This window comes from Choloepus didactylus, chromosome 3 (assembly GCF_015220235.1).
Source record: "Choloepus didactylus isolate mChoDid1 chromosome 3, mChoDid1.pri, whole genome shotgun sequence".
Lineage (NCBI taxonomy): Eukaryota > Metazoa > Chordata > Mammalia > Pilosa > Megalonychidae > Choloepus > Choloepus didactylus.
This window is the reverse complement of record NC_051309.1, coordinates 123391520-123410179: the sequence shown is the minus strand read 5'-3', so window position 1 is coordinate 123410179 and position 18660 is coordinate 123391520. Positions and strand designations below refer to the sequence as shown.

General features: G+C 37.5%; 2 protein-coding genes across 3 annotated transcripts in view; both read right to left on the bottom strand.

The window, feature by feature from the left end:
- The window catches only part of ANK2 (ankyrin 2), a 739617-nt gene that overhangs the window by 406017 nt on the left and 314940 nt on the right, over positions 1 to 18660 (bottom strand). The window lies entirely within an intron of this gene.
- Positions 4924 to 18660, bottom strand: part of LOC119529081 (regulatory factor X-associated protein-like) — a 43003-nt gene continuing 29266 nt past the window's right edge. The window contains exon 2 of the mRNA XM_037829153.1: positions 4924 to 7121. Coding sequence (XP_037685081.1) covers positions 6259 to 7121 — 863 coding nt within the window. The 3' untranslated portion in view covers positions 4924 to 6258. The remainder of the gene's footprint in view (positions 7122 to 18660) is intronic.

The window sequence follows — 18660 nt, the reverse complement described above, 5'->3', positions numbered from 1 at the left end:
CTTGGTAAATTACAAGATGATACAAAATTTTTAAACTGTACTATCATTACTTTATTACTAAAATAATATTATTTTATCACTTTTATTTTTTTTTAAATGTTTGGTAAAATATTTTGATCCATGAAGGAATGATCTTTTAGCATCTATCTTCATTTTAAAGGAAAGTGGGAGAGAAATAATGCCTAGCAGGAAATTATGTAATTTAATATTTTAAAAAGCATAAAATACACATATATAACAATTTGCATAATGTATGTGTTGCAAAACTTTGTATATGTATAAACTTTATACATACACAGGTATGGGGACAAGGTTACTCTTACTAAGTTTGTATTTATTTATCTGTTTCTCTTATTTTGATTTGTAATGCCAAATATACGCAAAAAGAAGCATATACAGAAAGATTTCTTGAAATTAATTTAGAAGTGTGTCCATTTTCTACAATATGTAAATAGGATATTCTTTGAATTAAAAAAAAAAAAAAAAGGTGCTGGCAAATGGCACAGTAGGAAGCTCTAGGAATCAGTGCCTCCACTAAAACAACTATTGAACTAGTGAGAACTGCCTGAATCAACCACTTTGAAACTCCAGAGTCTAGGGGAACACCGCAGCATCCAGGAAAGAGTGGAAGGAAGAGGCTGGTAAATTGAGAGAAAGACCAGTGAGTCTCGCTCTCCCAGCAGGCTACCATCCTTCCACCCCAAGCCTCCTGGAAGGCGGCAGGGGGGACTGAAGCTCTGGCTACTGGTGCAGCTTGCTGGTGCCAGGAAGGGACATAAAGAACTAGTCCTCCAAATTCTGGGGCAGTGTGGTCTGATCCCAGATCTCAACTTTTCATCAACTGCTTCACATTGCTGGGAGAGGGATCTGAGGCCATCCATTGTTCCAACTCCCTCTCGCATTGGCGGCAGAGGAATCTTAAAGACAATAAGTTCCTCAAAACTATGGAAAATAGTTAAAGGGCTGCATTAACACGGCAAGTGCTAAATTAAGAAAACACAGCTTGAAAAGCCATAGGAGAAGCTCCCAGGGCCCTTGCTGGGTAAAGCCATCTTGCACTGCCACTGTGGGACCTGGAGGTGCATGTAGGTCAGTACCGATCTATTGGGTGAAAGTCTAAGAGGCTGAACCGGGAAACACGTCTTGGACTCACCTTCCCAGAGTTTGTCCTGAGGACACAGAAGCCATTTGCAGATGCCTGGGACAGTGTGAGAAACAAGCCTGACATAAAAGGACAAATATTGTATGACCTCACCGACACGAATAATTATCATGAGCAAACTCAAAGAGTCAGAAACTAGAATATAAGTTACCAGGGGCCAGGGTTGGGGTAGGGAATTGGGAGTTAATGCTTAAGTTGTGCAGAGTTTCTATTTGGGTTGATTGTAAAGTTTTGGTAATGGGTGGTGGTGATGGTAGCACAACATCATGAATGTACTTATCAGCACTGACATATATTTGAATGTGGCTAAAAGGGGAAATTTTAGGTTGCATATATGTTACTAGAATTAAAGTTTTTTTTTTAAAAAGTGGGACTGTAAAACACAGTGATCCCTATTGTAACAATGGACTATTGTTAATAGTATAATCATAAAAATGTTCTTTCATAAATTGTAACTGATGTACCACAATAATGCAAGGTGTTAATAATAGGGTGGTATATGGGAACACTATATGTTATTCATGCTTTTTCTGTAAAACTACAATTTCCTTAATAATAAATAAATAAATAAAAAGAAAGAAAGAAAGAAAGAAAGAAAGAAAGAAAGAAAGAAAGAAAGAAAAGAAAAGGAAGGAAGGAAGGAAGGAAGGAAGATGATCAAATATGTGTAGGCAACACTGTGTACTATATGCTTATCTTAGAGATTCAAAATTCACATTGACAAACAAAAGGTTCTGAGAAGTCCCGCTATGGAAGAATCCATTAACTTTGTTTAACATACGTTTACCCAAATTTATTTAACCCTGAAACTCATTTTTTTTTTAAACCAACCACCTGTTACTATCACTTAAGCCTCTAGTGTTCTGCAAAACACAATTTAGGACAAGCTGATCACTGAAAACTCTTTCAAATATGCTCCCTTTTTAAAAAATAAAAGATACTAGCATTGAAATGTCTAAGCTAGGCTCTCTGAGCACTATTTTTCTTGTCTGCTAACATTTCTACCTAAAAGTCATTCTAGAAAACCCCTGGCAAATGCACTGTGATGCATGTCACTGTGTAACCGAGGTTGAATGGGAAGCGGAGAGCACTTCTGGCAAATGGTACAAGTATTAGAGTTGTTAAAAACCACCACTCATTTTGGACACAAAATCTCTTCTGAATTGTACCCTAAAGGTCCAGTGGGTGAGAAGAAAATTGCCCCTGCAAGGAGGCAAGCATAATTGGCTTCTGCTTGAGTCAGTTTGCCATTGGCAAAATAGCCAGATGTGCCTTGAAAATGGCAGTTATTTATTCCTACTGGATTATCTAAGATTTATGAACAACTCATACTGTGTCAGACTCTTTATAAAAATATTAGTCTCAACTAATGGACTTGTTATAATTTCAGTGGCTTCTGAGAATAAAATGTGAAGCATCGAGAACATCTAATTTGGGACCACTTGCTCAAAAGATGACTTTTGTGTAGGTTACAATTTCTTACATGCTTACATAATTCTACAAAGTAGTCAATGATGCCAAGGTTTTGTGAAAATTGACCCACAACTAAAAAACGATGGTCAAGATATTTAGGTGCACAAATACTGTGAGAAAAGAACAAAAGATACTTTCTCCAAACTTTTGTTGAGTTTCTTTTGATTAGAAATGAGCTCCAAGGGTCAAAAATCTAGATGAGATTTGATGGAAACAAAACCCCTGCAGCTGAAGTATTTCAGGGTGTAGAGACTGTTGATTCTGTTGCTACTGTGTTTGTTACATGCAACACATGTCAGAGGTTTCCACCTGGGGGTGCAAGAAGGGGTGAGGGAGCCGTCCTAGATTTGGTCAGTCTGAAGTCCCACAAACAGGGATGTGGGTGCAGTTTGAAAACCTACATATTCTTACCACAGGAAGATAAACTTCATCAAACTCTTGGCTGGTGAAAATAGACAGAATGTGCAAAAGTATTTGGAGAAAGCCCTAAACTTTGTGTGAATTAAAATTAATGAAATACTATGACACAAGTTAAGTATATAGTGAGATAAAAGATGGCATTCTTATTATACTCCATAAGCATAGTACACATTTTATGTGCAAAATGAATACATATGTTTTCCTTGGGGATTTTTTTGTGCAGTTTTATTGAGGTATAATTGATGTACAATAACCTGCATATATTTATAGTGTATAATTTGATGGGTTTTAACATATATATGCTTAACATACATTATATATATATATATAACTATAAAACCATCACCATAGTTAATATAATGAACATATCCATCACCCCCACAGTTTCCTCATGCCCCTTTGTAATTTGTCTTTCCCTACACCTGTCCCTGTCCCCAGGCACTCCCTGATCTGATTTCTGTTTCATGAATTAGTTTGCATTTTCAAAAGTTTATGTAAATGTAATCCTACAGTATGTGTCTGACTTTTTTCAGTTAGATAATTATTTTGAGATTTATCCATGTTGTTGCATAAATCCATAGTCTGCCCCTTTTAGTTTATCCATTCACCTGCTGAAGGACATTTTGTTAATTTCCACTTGGGGGCTAATAACAAATAAAGCTGCTATAAATATTTGCATACAAGTCTTTATATGGACACATTATTTCATTTTTCTAGGTTGAATACCTAGGAGTGATATGGCTGGATGGTATGGTAGCTACATATTAAACATTTTAAGAAACTGACAAATTGTTTTCCAAAGTGACTATACCATTTTATATTTCCACCAGTTGTATATGAAAGTTCCAGAGGATGTTGAATTCTCACCAACACCCTATAATAGTGGATCATACTATCAAAAAAATTATGTATTCTTTATGATACATATATATCACACATACATATCACAAAGAGTTTTAAGACTACTGAAAATTCACTCATGAAACCCTGTATTCTGAATGCTATCAAAACTTTGGTAGTAGAAGAAATTCTACTGTAGTTATTAGCTTAATTCTCCTATGAATTATTGACTTAGGGGATAAATTTTCAAATTTTACAAAAGTTCAAGTCATTTTTCTCTTTGCTGTTAGTTGCAATGAACCTACTAATGAAGGGAATCATGTCCTTCTGTGTGTTTGTTGCGATACGTGGCAAAAACATAGAAGAAATGCTATTTCCTCAAGGGTTATAGACCACTTGTAAAAATGTTGCTGTCTCTGAGATTGTGTCAAAATTATTACACAAAAATCAGTTAGATTGGGAAAATGAAATAATGGTGCTCAAGCAATCTATGTTTATAGCTAGGATTTTTGGAAAACCAAAGGGGAAAATATTATTTCTAATAATGTAGTCAGTATTCCATTCAGCTCCAAACATCAATATCCAAACCTGCCTAGCAAAGAAGAGAAGACTGACCCCAAAGTCCTTATGTTCCAGACTGTCTGTCAAATGGAAATACATGTGTTGATGGATGATCTAAAGGATGCAATTGTCACTAGAATGTAAGCTATATGTACCTGGGAACTTTGTCTTGTTTGTATCTATCCTCCTAGCCCCTAGAACAACATATGGTGTACAATAAATATTTTTAAATGAAGGAAAAGGGCCAACTCTTCAAATTTTCAGAGATCATGCATTTTAATGGGTTTGGCAGTTATAGATGCAACGTTTTAAGAACAGATCTCAAATTTAGGGAGCAAGTACCAGCATTGTTGCTTATTATGATAGAGCTCAAACTTTTGCACCCCAAAACCAGCTATGGATGCAGCAATTGGGTGCTGTGCTTTTTTTTTTTTTTTTTTTTTTTTTTTTTTTTTTTTTTTTTTTCCAAAGGTCAACAAATGGACTTTAATGATTCATTTGGTTAAGTGTTTTTGCACAAACATGCAAAACACACATAAAAGATGAACAAGAACATTCTTTCCACAAGTACTTTTAGAACAGCAATGCCTAAGTTTAACTTGGTATATATTTCAGAGCTTAAGAACCATCTATAAGAAACAAATCTTTAAATATCTGCACAGTTAAAACTCAAGACACATACATTTATTATCCTAATATTGAAAATACTCCCTTAACATTTATTTATTACTCTTATTGGTAGATTTGCCTTTTAAGGTTTTCCTAGGAGAAAATACATGAAAACAGCATCTTCTATCCAGATTATCCATCATTCTTTGAACCTTACTAGGAATAACAGTCTTAAAATAGCTCAATTTCAAAAAACACTGACAAACTGCTGGAGTGTTACTCTTATTTTCAGGATCTCTGTTTGAAATGTATGTTAGAAAAACAATTCTGTCCTGGCACTGGTGGGATAACTGAGACACAGCCATACTGTTCACAAATTCAACATAAAAGAGTGCCTGCTTTAATAGAGATAAAAAAAGGATGGGTAACGCAGTAGAGAAGTCAGCTGTAGGTGACACATGCACTCCAGGGTGCTGAGCTAATCCTCCTTAGGTTTTACCAGCACATCTCCGCAAGGAGACGCACATCCTAGTTTCAGATACTCAACAATGATCGCCTTCCTTGCAGATATAAAATACGCTTACCTCTTGACAGCTGCAGTCTTAACTGCAAAGGAGAAGTTACTAGACCCTTGTTCGAGGTGCCCCAGCCATGTGGTGTCCTGACCAGCAGCTCCCAGTGTTTCTCAGGAGGGTGCTGCTGGTCTGTGACAGGGATAATCCTTGGCTGGGTGGGACTATCCCTGACACTGCAGAACATCATCCCTGGCACACCCACAAAATTTAGCAGCTTCAAGGTCAGTATGACAACCAAAACACACACCCACACATTTCCAACTGCCCCATGATGGGAACTCCTGGGCCAGATGATTTCAGGGTAACATCATGACTTCCACAGAAAGTGACTGCTTCACTACCTTCGGCAACAATGACCGAAGAGAAACACTTCGTTAAATGTGAAAATGTTAAAAAACCATTGTTAATTAAATGCTATTTTGGAAAGATAAACTCATGGCAACTGAAAAGGCTGACGCACAAAGTGCAATAGTTACTTATTCCCAATGCATATACATTCACAGGAAAATGGCTGTTTACATTCTACTGGCATATCTTACCCCATTTATCTTTAGTATAAAAATATGTCCATCTATTACAATAAGATAAAAAACACGGAGATGTTCGCAATAAGCTCCCTCAAACTGGTGCTCCTGGAAACTGCTGCTGTCTTTGTTCCAAAACTTGCTGGTTTAATAGTTGTTGCTGTTTCTGTAAAAACTGCACTACTTCAGGACTTCTTAGTAAGGACAGTCTTTTTTGATTTAACACTTGTTCTAAAAGAGTCGGTCTCGCAGGACGATCGCCAAAAGATCCTGCTCTCTGTTTAACGATGGCGAGGATGCTATCTGCGCTCTCCTCCAGCTTGACGCCGCCCCCGCCGCCCGCCGCGCCGCCGCTCAGGGCCTGGTCGCTCTTCTTCTTCTTGTACTTGTCCTTGTACATCTTGTTGCGGTGCTTCTTGCACATCCACGGCTTGCGCTGCTTGGCCACCTGGCTGGTGGTCTCGCGGCAGCCCTGGTACGTGCAGGTCTTGCTCGCGCCCGCGCCCCCGCCCCGCCGCCCGGCCGCGCCGCCCTCGCCCCCCGACGCGGCCTCCTCGTCCTCCAGCTCCTCGGGGCTCGCCGCGCCCTCGCCGCCCGGCGGGTCCGAGCTGTCCAGCGGCTCCGCTTCGTCGTCGCCCGCCTCGTCCTCGCCCCCCGCCGCGGCCTCGCAGGGGCGCATCACCAGCAGGGCGAGCGGCGGGCCCGGGCCCGGGGTCCCGGGGAGGGGCGCGCCACTGGCGGCCCCCGGGCCCTCGGCGACGCCCTGCACCTCCGTGCTGCTGCGACGTGCCCGGGACCCCGCCCGCGGCCCACCGGCGCCCTGCACACCCGCGACCCGGCCCGCGACAGGAAGGGGCGCCGGCGCCGCGGAGAGACCCGACTCGGGTGCTGTGCTTTTAATGTCCTTCACATGATGAAAACCTCCACAAGATTCTTGAAAGGATTTCAAGCAAGAAACTCAAGATGGATTCAGCTATCCTTTAAGACTATCTAATTTGGACGATTGTTAGGCAGTCCTCCTAATATCCTATTTTGTCATAAGTTTGAGAAGAGTTTTCAGAGACTGTGTTTGACTCAGCTACCACACGTGAATTATACATAGTAACTTTGAGATAAATAGCTTTTCATTTTACTCTAATCCACTAAGCAGACAGTATTTGTCATTAGTACCCTTATTTAACATACATATTTTAAACTGGATTTCTAAAACTTTTACTTATGAAAGCAAAGCAGAGCAAAAGGCCTGACCTTGAAAAGTGACTATGAGTACTATATCTTCCATGCAACCAAGTCAAAAAAGCTTTCGTTAAGGAAGCAGACTCAATTCTCGTACCAGTAACACATGTTTAAGAATACAAGCAGACTTGTAAAATTAAAATAGTTATTCAAAATTAAAATCCACATTTAAAAATTTCTACTGCTTTGTTTATATGTCATGATATTTAATATATTATTATTTAAAATCACATTAAAGGAGATTGTTTTGAAACTGTAAGGCAACACCCAAAAGACCCAATAAATAACATTCACAAATATACTACCAGGAATACTCTATTTTCTAGAATGTATGGACTATGCCTTATTCCCTTTTCTCTCATCAGCACCTAGCACAATGTCTGGCTCAGAGTAATAAGCCTTTAATAAATGTTCAAAAAACTGAAGGAATAAGTTATTGAAAGAACAAATGAATGAATGCATTCTCTTAAAAATTTTCAGAACACTATGAATCAAGTAATAGTGGTGTGTGAAACAAGTGATACCACTCAATCCTGATTCCAAAGAATGTGAAGAAGTATGAGATAGGACTACTTTAGTGGCAGAAGCAGTCCCACACCTAAAGATTCTCCTGGGAATTCATGTGCTTCCTGCCCCCATGTGTCCCAAGCAGCAAGATTTCTTCCCTTCAGCCTACAGGCAAAGCTGTTCCTTCTTGACTCTAAGTCTTTGGAGGCAGTGATGGTGAGGAAGAGGGATGAATGACTAACTGGAACACAGAATCACCTAGTTGAGAAGGATACTCCTAGCCCATTATTGAGTGGTTTCCAGCCATTGAGAATGGCCAAAATAAAAAATGGAAAGCATTCATTCAGGCATCCTCTATTCATCACTCAACATCAATAAAGAAAGCATGAATGAAGATATGTTAGACCACCCTCTCACTTTGCAAGAAAAGGAAAGGAGAACAGTATAAGCAGATACGGGCAATTGTCCAATTAGTAGGATATTATCTTACTTTGAGAAGCAGAAAAATAAGAGTGACACTGAATATATTTGAGGTTATTGACCATAGAATAACAGCTGTTTGTAAAAAAAAGCGAAGAGATAATTTTTATATTGGTCAATATGACCTGTTCAATAAAAAAAGAAACAGTTTTATACCTAGTGTTAGCTGACCATTGTCAAATCCTAAACAATATAAAATAATGGAGTCAGTACTCATGAAATTCCTGCTTTTCTTAGCAAGTTTTAGATTAAACTATTCAAAGAAAATAAACCCTGGTGAGAATAGGTGCTTCTGAATGACAAAAAAAAAAAAGTATGAGTGGGAAGGATACCAAAGGAAATTCTAGTAAGGCTATACTGAGCTTGACGTTTCTTTCCTGTTTCATTGACACCCTGAGAGCCTACTTAACCCCTTTGATTTTCCCTGACAGGAGCAACTACTGGATCTAAGTTAGGGGGTCCTTAAACATCCCATTCCTTAACAACTGTATCAGTATAGGTTCAACTAGAGACACAGAATTAGTAGGAAATAAATATTAACAGATTTACTGCAAGGAATTGGTTTACATGATTGTAAGGCAAACTAGACAATTCTGACATCTTAGATCAGGCCGTTAGGAAGGACAGGTTAGAACTTCCAGCTGAAGCTGCTGTCCACGGTAGGAATTTCTTCTCCATCAAAGAAATCATGCTCTGTTTTTAAGTCCTTTTAACTGATTGAATTGGACCCACCCAGATTATCTAGGATGATATCCCTTACTTAAAGTGAGACTATGAACTTGAATCAAATCTACAAAATAACTGCATAACAGCACCTAGATTAGTGTTTGGTTGTATAACTAGTGACTGTAGTCTAGTCAAGTTGATATATCAAAATGACCATCACACCAACCATGCACATTGGGGTCAGGGAGAGACATGACAAAGGGAGAGGAAAATGCTGGTGCTCTAAGCATGTTCTGACCTGGGATAACCATAGAATTGCACAAAGAAACAGTGGGTCATTAACTTCTTGGTCTACTGTGCCCCCAAATTGGTGTCTTCTCCTTTTCTGAAGTGCCTATTATTTAAACATGGGATCATTAGAGATAATAAATCGTAATCTCTCTCTGGACCAGATCTAAATATAGAATAGTGTCGTATATCTGTTCTAGCTCATGAAAGAACTTTTTTATATTTGTGCAGTTAATCACAGTCATTGTCCACCACAAGATTCACTGTGTTATACATTCCATGTTTTAACCTCCAGTTTTCTGGTGATATACATGACTCTAAACTTCCCCTTTCCAACCATTCACCCACAATTCAGCACTGTTAATTATATTCACAATAACGTGCTATGATCACATCTATCCATTTCCAAATGTTTAAGTTTGACCTGGTTAAAAATTCTGCACATATTAAGCAACCACTCCCTATTCTCCAGCCTCATTCTATATCCTGGTAACCTACATTCTAGATTTTATATCTATGAGTAACAGTAATATCTTAATATTCTTTCATCAACAGTAACAAATGTACCACACCATAACTAGGGGCCAATAATGGGGGGAAAGGGCTAAGAGGAATGGAATGTTTGGGGTTCTCTTTTTTATTTTTATTTCTTATTCTGGAATAATGAAAATGTTCTAAAATTTTGGTGATGAATGCACAACCATGTGATGATAGTGTAAGCCATTGATTGTATACCTAGGTGGATTGTATGGTATGTGACATATCTTAATAAAACTGCACTAAAAAAAAAAAATACAAACCCCATACAGAGCACCCCAACATACTCCTACCCACCAGATACACAGATCCCAGCATTGTAATATTTTGCCACATTTGTGATATCTGTGTTGGTTTGAGGCTAAGTACCCCAGAAAAGGACATGTTCTTTTAATCCATTCCTATGTATATAGAACCATTGTAGATGGGCCGTTTTGATCAGGTTGTTTCAATTGAGATGTGACCTACCTCAAGGTAGGTCTTAATATTTTACTGGAGTACTTTATGAGAGGATAAAAGGCAGAAAAGGCCAAGAGAGCTCAGAGGGAGAAACACCCACGGAAATTTGGAGAGAGTTTACAGAGAAAAGCCTTTCAGGAGCTGAGAGACCCACTGAACCCAGAAGCTGAAAGCAAGGGAAATGGAGCAAAGGACCAGCAGACACCTGCTGTATGCCTTGCTATCTGATAGAGGAACCCCAGATGCCAGCAGCCTTTCTTCAAAGAAGGTATCATTGTGATGATGCCTTAATTGGGACACTTTCAAGGCCTTAGAACTGTAAATTTTTAAACTAATAAGTCCCCATTGTAAAAGCCAGCCCATTTCTGTTATATTGCATTCTGGCAGCTTTAGCTATCTATCAATCAACCTATCTGCCTGCCTATTCATTTATCAATCCACTTTCTGAATACTTGAGTGTAGGCTGTGTACATCATACTACTTGAATACTTACTACTTCCATGCATATTTCCCAAGAAGAATATTCACTTATATATCCATTTTAAGTGCAGTTATAAAGTTCAAGAAATTTTACATTGATACATTGATATAAAGCTTACAGACTGCATTCCAATTTTTTTCATTATGTCCCAATAATGTCCTTTTGAGCCTTCTCTCCTCCTTTGTTAGATCTCGCCCAGAATCATGTATTACCTTTAGTTGTCATTGTCTCTTTAGTTGCTCTTCCTTTTTTTTTAAAATTTGTGGGACTATATATACAACAGAAACTTTCCTATTTCAACAACTCTCAAGTATACAGTGAGATTAATCACATTGACCATATTGCAGTACTGTCACCACTTTCCTTTATTAAAACTTTCCCACCTCCCCAAACAGAAACCCTATACCCATTTTGCATTAACGCCCCATTCCTTCTGCCCCTGCCCCTGGCAATCTATATTCTAATTTCTGTCTGTATCAGCTTGCATATTCTCCAATATTTTCTTTATATTACCATAAGGCTTAAATTTAACATCCTAAATCTGTAACAATCTCATTTCTTTGATACCGACTTAACTTCAGTAGTCTACACAAACTATGTTCTGATCCCCTTCTACCCCCACCCCACCCCCACCTTTATGTAGTTCTTGTCAGCAGTTACATGTTTGGACATCATGAGTCCAAAATCACTGATTTCTCATTTCATTTTATGCATTTGCATAGAAAGTAAAAAGTGGAGCTACAATAGTACCAGTATTTATATTTACTCCTGTCATTACTCTTAGCAGAAATCTTTATTACGTCATGTAGCTGTGATTTGTCTATTGTCCTTTCCTTTCAACCTGCAGAACTCTCCTTAGCATTTCTTGTATGGCTGGTCTAGAGGATGAACTCCATGACTTTTATTTATCTGGGAATGTCTTAATTTTCCCTTCATTTCTGAAAGCAGTTTTGCCAGATATAGAATTCTTGGTTAGCAGTTTTTTGTTTGTTTGTTTGTTTTTGCTTTTTTTTTTAATCTTTGGCATTTGACCGTTTGAATATTATATGCCATGGCATGGGTCTATTTGGGTTTATATTGTTTGGAGTTCATTGAGCATATTGGATGTGCATGTTCATAATTATATTTCAGAAGTTTTCAGTTAGTATTTATTTGAATATTTTCTCATCCCCTTTCTCTCTTTCTCCTCCTTTTGGGACACCACAATACATATATTGATATGCTTGATAGTGTCCCACAGGTTCCTCCGGCTCTATTCACCTATATTCATTCTATCTTCCTTCTCCTCCTCAGACTAGATGATTTCAATTGTCTTACCTTCAAGTTCACTGACTCTTTACCCTGCTAGCTCCAATATGCTGGTGAACCTCTCTATGGAATTTTGTATTTCTGTTTCTGTGGTCTTCACTGTGTTGGGTTCCTTTTCACAATTTCCATCTCTCTCTTGATATTCTCTCTGTGTTCACCAGTAGTTTTCCTTTAGTTCTTTCTCCATGTTTTCCTTTAGCTCTTTGAGCATATTTAGGACCACTTTTTAAAGTGTTTGCTGGAATGTCCCAGGTCTGGTACTCCTCACTGATGGTTTCTAATGCTTTAATTTTCTCCTTTGCCTGGCCCATCACTTTCTTTTTCTTTGGATGCTTTGAAATCTTTTCTTGAAACCAGAACATTTTGATATTTTCAGGTGTTATCACTGGAATTCACACTCTGAAGCATCTGTTCCTTAAGCTTGTATCCAGCTAGTGTTATGACGAAGCTTTCCTTGAATGCCAGGAGCTAACAAAAAAAAAGGGGGGGGGGAAGGAAACAGCTTTCCTAGGCTTTGCATATTGACCAGTACAAGAGCTCTCCTCCAGGCTTATCCATACACTGAGTTTAAAGAATAGCTCAAGGCCAAAGCATAGGGGCCATCTTGATCCTTTCTGCACATGCCTTTTGTCTTGGGTATGTGCATGTAGCCCTGGGAATGCCCCTGTTTACACAGATATGAATGCTCCTCTTCCCCAGTAAACAGTTTCTCTCAGTCTCAGGTACGTACTACACTGAATATCTATGCCAGCAATCTCTTGCCCCAGGTAACCACTTGAGTGTTTTCCCACAGCATTCTGTAGGAGAGCTCAGTGAGCTGCCTTCTATCTGCAGGGCAAATTCTGAGACAGTAGATCCCTCAGGCCACCAACAGACAGATTGTTTGAGACATACATACTGCAGGTATGTGCATAATGCTTACTGTGCTACTTTGAGAATGAAGACCAAGGATCCACCGTGGAAGCATGGTCTGGTTCCATGTCGAGATGGTAAAAGATGGGGGAGGGGCCAGCCAGGACACCATAAGATCCTGTCTTTAAGTAGCTTTCTCTTGATATGGCATTCACCTTGTTATTACAGTACTGTAACTGTTTTCCTAATCTTTGAAAAAGATGTTTCTGTCAGTTCTTGCTGTTTGTTCAAATCTTTTGTTGTGGTATGGAGCTCTGGAGCATTGTACTTTGCCATCTTGAACAGGTTGGGGCCAAGATACTGTAATTTTAACAATTCCCATTGAGTTATGGAATCAAATGTTAATTTTCAATTTCATTTCGGCAGTATATAATCATGAACTATATAAAGCCAAAAATGTGCATATGAATGTATGTGTACATGCTTCTTTATAATACACTTCTTTATTATACCCACAGTACAAAACTAGACAGACAATTAACCTACCTTATACTACAAGTAAACCTTGACACTCCCTCACCACTTGCCATTCCCTTTTTATACTAAATTATTTCCAAGACCTCTGCTGAATTTTCCCCCTTTTGGAGAGCTGATAGGTTTACACCAAAAGGTGGCAGGACATATTCTAGAACTATTAATTTATAACTTGTCACACTGTGTTGTTTCTTATCATCTGATGATCCAGAGACCTACTTTATGTAAGTATAATGAGAACATACTGTACAAGGCTGCTAAGCCTTTCAGAGGCACCAGGGCTTATTTTTATCCCCAGAATCAATTAACAACAGTAACTATAAAACATCACTGCAAACAAAAGGAAATTTCATAGGTGAATATTATGGCTAACAGGCACCAATGAATCATCTAAGACCACATGTTTTATAATATTTCTGTGTCTGTGAACTTCATTTCACCAATATGGTATCCTAAAATGCCCAAAAAATTATTTATAACTTGAATTTCTGATTTATTCTTAAATAAAAATTTTTTACTTGAGGACAGTGATAACTGCTTTGTGCTTTAGTTTTCTCATTTAAAATAAGACGAGAACTAGATCTCTAGTATTACTGTTGGTTCTAACATTGGCTTTTACATATACTTTAAGAAAAATACAGTCTAAAAATATATCTACACAGAAATTAAAGTAGCATTTGTCTACACAGAACGAGCAGAATAATTTCTCGTGAGACCTGGCACACCTAGAAAATCTGCTTCCTTCTATCAGACTATTTTGAGAACATGCTCTTTTTCTTTCTCATCAGAATTTTTTACCACATGGAAAAGCAAATCAAAACCATAATGATATATCATTCACACTCAATAGAATGGCAACTATTTTTAAAAACAGAAAATCACAAGTGTTGGAAAGGATGTGGAGAAATAGGAACACTCATTCATTGGTGGTAGGGAATGTGAAATGGTGCAGCCACTGTGGAAGACAGTTTGCAATTCCTCAGGAAGCTAAATATAGAATTTCCTAATGACCCGGGAATCCTGCTGCTAGGTATATATACCCAGAAGAACCGAAAGCAGGGACGCACAGATATTTGCACACCAATGCTCACAGCGGCATTATTTGTAACTGCCAGAAGATGGAAGCAATCCAAGAGTTCATCAACCAATGAATAAACAAAATGGATAATGTGCTATGTACACATAATGAAATATTTTTCAGATGTAAAAAGGAATGAAGTCCTGATGCATGTGACAACACTGAATGAACCTTAAGGACATTATGCTGAGTGAAATAAGCAAGACACAAAGGACAAATATTACATGATCTTACTGATATGAACCAATTACAGTAATCAAACTCGTAGAGTTAGAATCTAGAAAATAGGTTACCAGGGGATAGACTGGAGATAGAGAATGGGGAATTGATGCTTAATTTGTACAGAATTTCTGTTTAGGTTGATTGCAAAGGTCTGGAAATGGATGGTGGTGATGGTAGCACATTATTGTGAGTGCAATTAACAGCACTGAAATATGTATGTGAACGTGGTTGAAAGGGGAAGTCTTGGGTCATGTATGTTACTAGAATGATAAAAGATAAAACATGGGACTGTTTAACACAAGGAACCCTGTTGTGGACAATGGACTGGGGTTAATAGTACAAGTATAAGAATGTGCTTTCATGAACTATAATAAATATATGACACTAATGTAGGAGTTAGTAATAGGGTGGTCTATCGGGCAAAATGCACCTAATGTAAACTATGAACTATGGTTAATAGTACTATTTTAATATTCTTTCATCAATTGTAACAAAGTTACCATGCTAATGCTAAGTGTCAACAATAGGGGGGGTATATGGGAATGCTATATTTTTTACAGGACTTTTCTATAAACCTATCACTTCTCTAATTAAAAAATAATAATAATTTAAAACAAAAACAACATTATGCTAAGTGAAAGAAACCAGACACAAAGTACTATATATTGCTGATTCCAATTTTATTTATATAAAATATGAATATAAATAAATCTATAGAGACAGAAATAGATTAGTGGTTATGTAAGGCCAGAGAAGGATGGAGGGATTGAGAGGTGACTGCTAAAGGGTATAGGGCTTTTCTTTTTGAAGTGAAAATGTTATAAAATTGATTGTTGTGATAAACACACAACTCCATGAATATACTAAAAGCTAATGATTGTCCATTTTGGTTGAACTGAATAGTATGTGAATATATTTCAATAAAACTGCTTTTTAAAAAGAAAAAAATAAAATAAGTAGATTTTTGTATTGCCACAATAAAAGCACATTGCAGGCAACCTTTGGTTATGATTTCATATTGGCTCAGCCTCTCTCCTGGCAAAGGATTGTCTTAAATTTTTAAAATTGGTTGTAGTCATACTTTTTAAGGAATTCAACTTATTACCATGTTGTTGTTGTCGAGATATAAATATATAGATATAGTCTGTTAACCAGACTGTCTTCTTTAACTTCCAGATCTCTACAGTAACATATTTGAGTTGTTGAATAATGACTCTGAGGTACTAGAAGCTCCTACTGTGTCTACTGAACTCAGTAAGTGCAACGAAAGGGAAGAAAGGGGGAAGACATCTGCTCAGTCTCCTACTAAAACTCAGCTCCATCTCCTCCCTACTGCCTCCTATTTTATCCATTAAGATATGGGAAATGAGAAAAAGAAAGAGCAGAAAATAAATTTATAAAAGCAGTTCAATTCTTTTTTTCTTTCACATACACTTTGCCCAGTAATGTTAGTAGCCAGTGCACTTCAGATAGACACAAAATGCTAAGCACGTAACCATTTTTGTCACTATTTGATTATTTTAATATAGATGCACTAGAAAATTAGAAAGAATCTAATTTGTTGAATGAAATGAAATAGTTAATGATGTGAGGAAATAAACCTGTTATATTCAGAAATGCATATTATTTTAAAATTCAACATGACAGTTTTTTCTTTAAGACAATAAAAGAATTTTAGCTTTAAAGATGGCTAAAAATACTGCTTTCACTTAATGAGAGAAATGAAAATGATGACTATTATTAGCCTTGTTGGGGTGGCTGAAATGTGGTGTGGGTCTGATGCACTGGTTGCCATGGTGTATGTTGCTGTATCTCCAAAAAGAGCATCAGACATTTCTGCAATTGATGACAACGGTTGAAAGATGGATTCTACTGCAGATTGCCAAACAACTTTGTCGCCTCCAATTTTTCCTTAAACCACCAGGAGGAGCCACAAAACATGTACTAAATTATGGGACTTTCCAGAATAGCTTTAACTGAAAGATGTAAACAGCATGTTCTTATTTCTAATTTGGCCAGTTTTTATGTTGTTTTCCCCGTCTACAAGGCACAGCTTCCAACAGGGATTGACAATCAATCCCTCATTAGGGCTACCACCTATGTTATCTTCAACTTTTACCCTAGGATGGAAGTGCTGGAAATCCCTCCGTGGCCTAAGATATTTTACCAAATCCTGTTTTTTCAAAACAAAACTAAAAATTTCCAGTCCCAACTTAATTCTATTTTCCAAGAATATGGTGATAGATACGTGTTTTTTAGAATTAATAATTTTAATTTATTGAGAACAAATATTTGCTTATGGTGTTTAGTGAATTTTCAGAATTTGAAAAATTCATATTCTTCATACAAGTTAGATTACTCTTTCTGATTACTTTGGACTGGCAATTTGACATATGATGATACTCTAATTTTTAAGTGTTTGTCAAAGATGAGCATCTTTCAAAATTTAATGCTGGAGATTCTTACTTCTTATCAAAAACCTTGTTTATCTCTTTGGCCTCTATAATCCATTAATTTTATGCTTCTCCTCCTGCCTCCCATTTTCCTCTTCCTCTATCTCTCCCCTTAAAATAGATATTTCTTAAAGTGTCTTCCTTTGCTCAATTTTCTTCTTTTTATAATCTTTTCCTCAATGTCCTCATCCGTTACCATAGCTCCAGAAATGACCTCTATGACGATGCCCACCTCAATCTAAGGAACAAATATTCCCCAATTTTCCCTTTCATCATTTGTTAATAGCATTCGTATGTGTTTCTTGAATATTATATGATTATATTATATTGAGATGAGTATTCAGTTGAACCTTGCAATGTTAAGACTACCTAATTGCAATTATGGGGGAGAGTACTACCCAAATGATACTTCATGTCACATAACTTTTATTTCAACCACCCAAGAAAAAAGTGCATCCACAGACAAGATTCAAGGTGAGCTCAAGGAAGGGGAGAGAGGGATTGACCTATATGTCTTTTGCGAACCTTCATAAAAAAAAAAAGTTAGGATTGGAATCTTGAATGGTGGGGTTTGGTGATGGATATCACATAGGAGACCGAGAGCTAGAAAAAGAAGCATGCCTGTAACAGGCCCCAAATAAAGAGGACAGGAACATTCTGTGAATCAAATTATTTATGGCATGCTTAGTATTTTTTTTTTAATCATTTTATTGAGATATATTCACATACCACGCAGTCATACAAAACAAATTGTACTTTCGATTGTTTACAGTACCATTACATAGTTGTACATTCATCACCTAAATCAATCCCTGACACCTTCATTAGCACACACACAAAAATAACAAGAATAATAATTAGAGTGAAAAAGAGCAATTGAAGTAAAAAAGAACACTGGGTACCTTTGTCTGTTTGTTTCCTTCCCCTATTTTTCTACTCATCCATCCCTAAACTAGACAAAATGGAGTGTGGTCCTTATGGCTTTCCCAATCCCATTGTCACCCCTCATAAGCTACATTTTTATACAGCTGTCTTCGAGATTCATGGGTTCTGGGTTGTAGTTTGATAGTTTCAGGTATCCACCACCAGCTACCCCAATTCTTTAGAACCTAAAAAGGGTTGTCTAAAGTGTGCGCAAGAGTGCCCACCAGAGTGACCTCTCGGCTCGTTTTGGAATCTCTCTGCCACTGAAGCTTATTTCAGGCATGCTTAGTATTTTAAAAAATTATTATCCAGTTCAAAATCCCTCAAATGTTCAGCATAAAAGAAAAAGAAGAGGTTGAGAAATGTGACATTCCCTAGCTGCTTCTTGGTGACTGACAGTTAATATGAATCATTTTGAAACAGGAAAGTCTAGTAAAAATAAAATGAAGTAAAATAAAACAAGGGTTATAT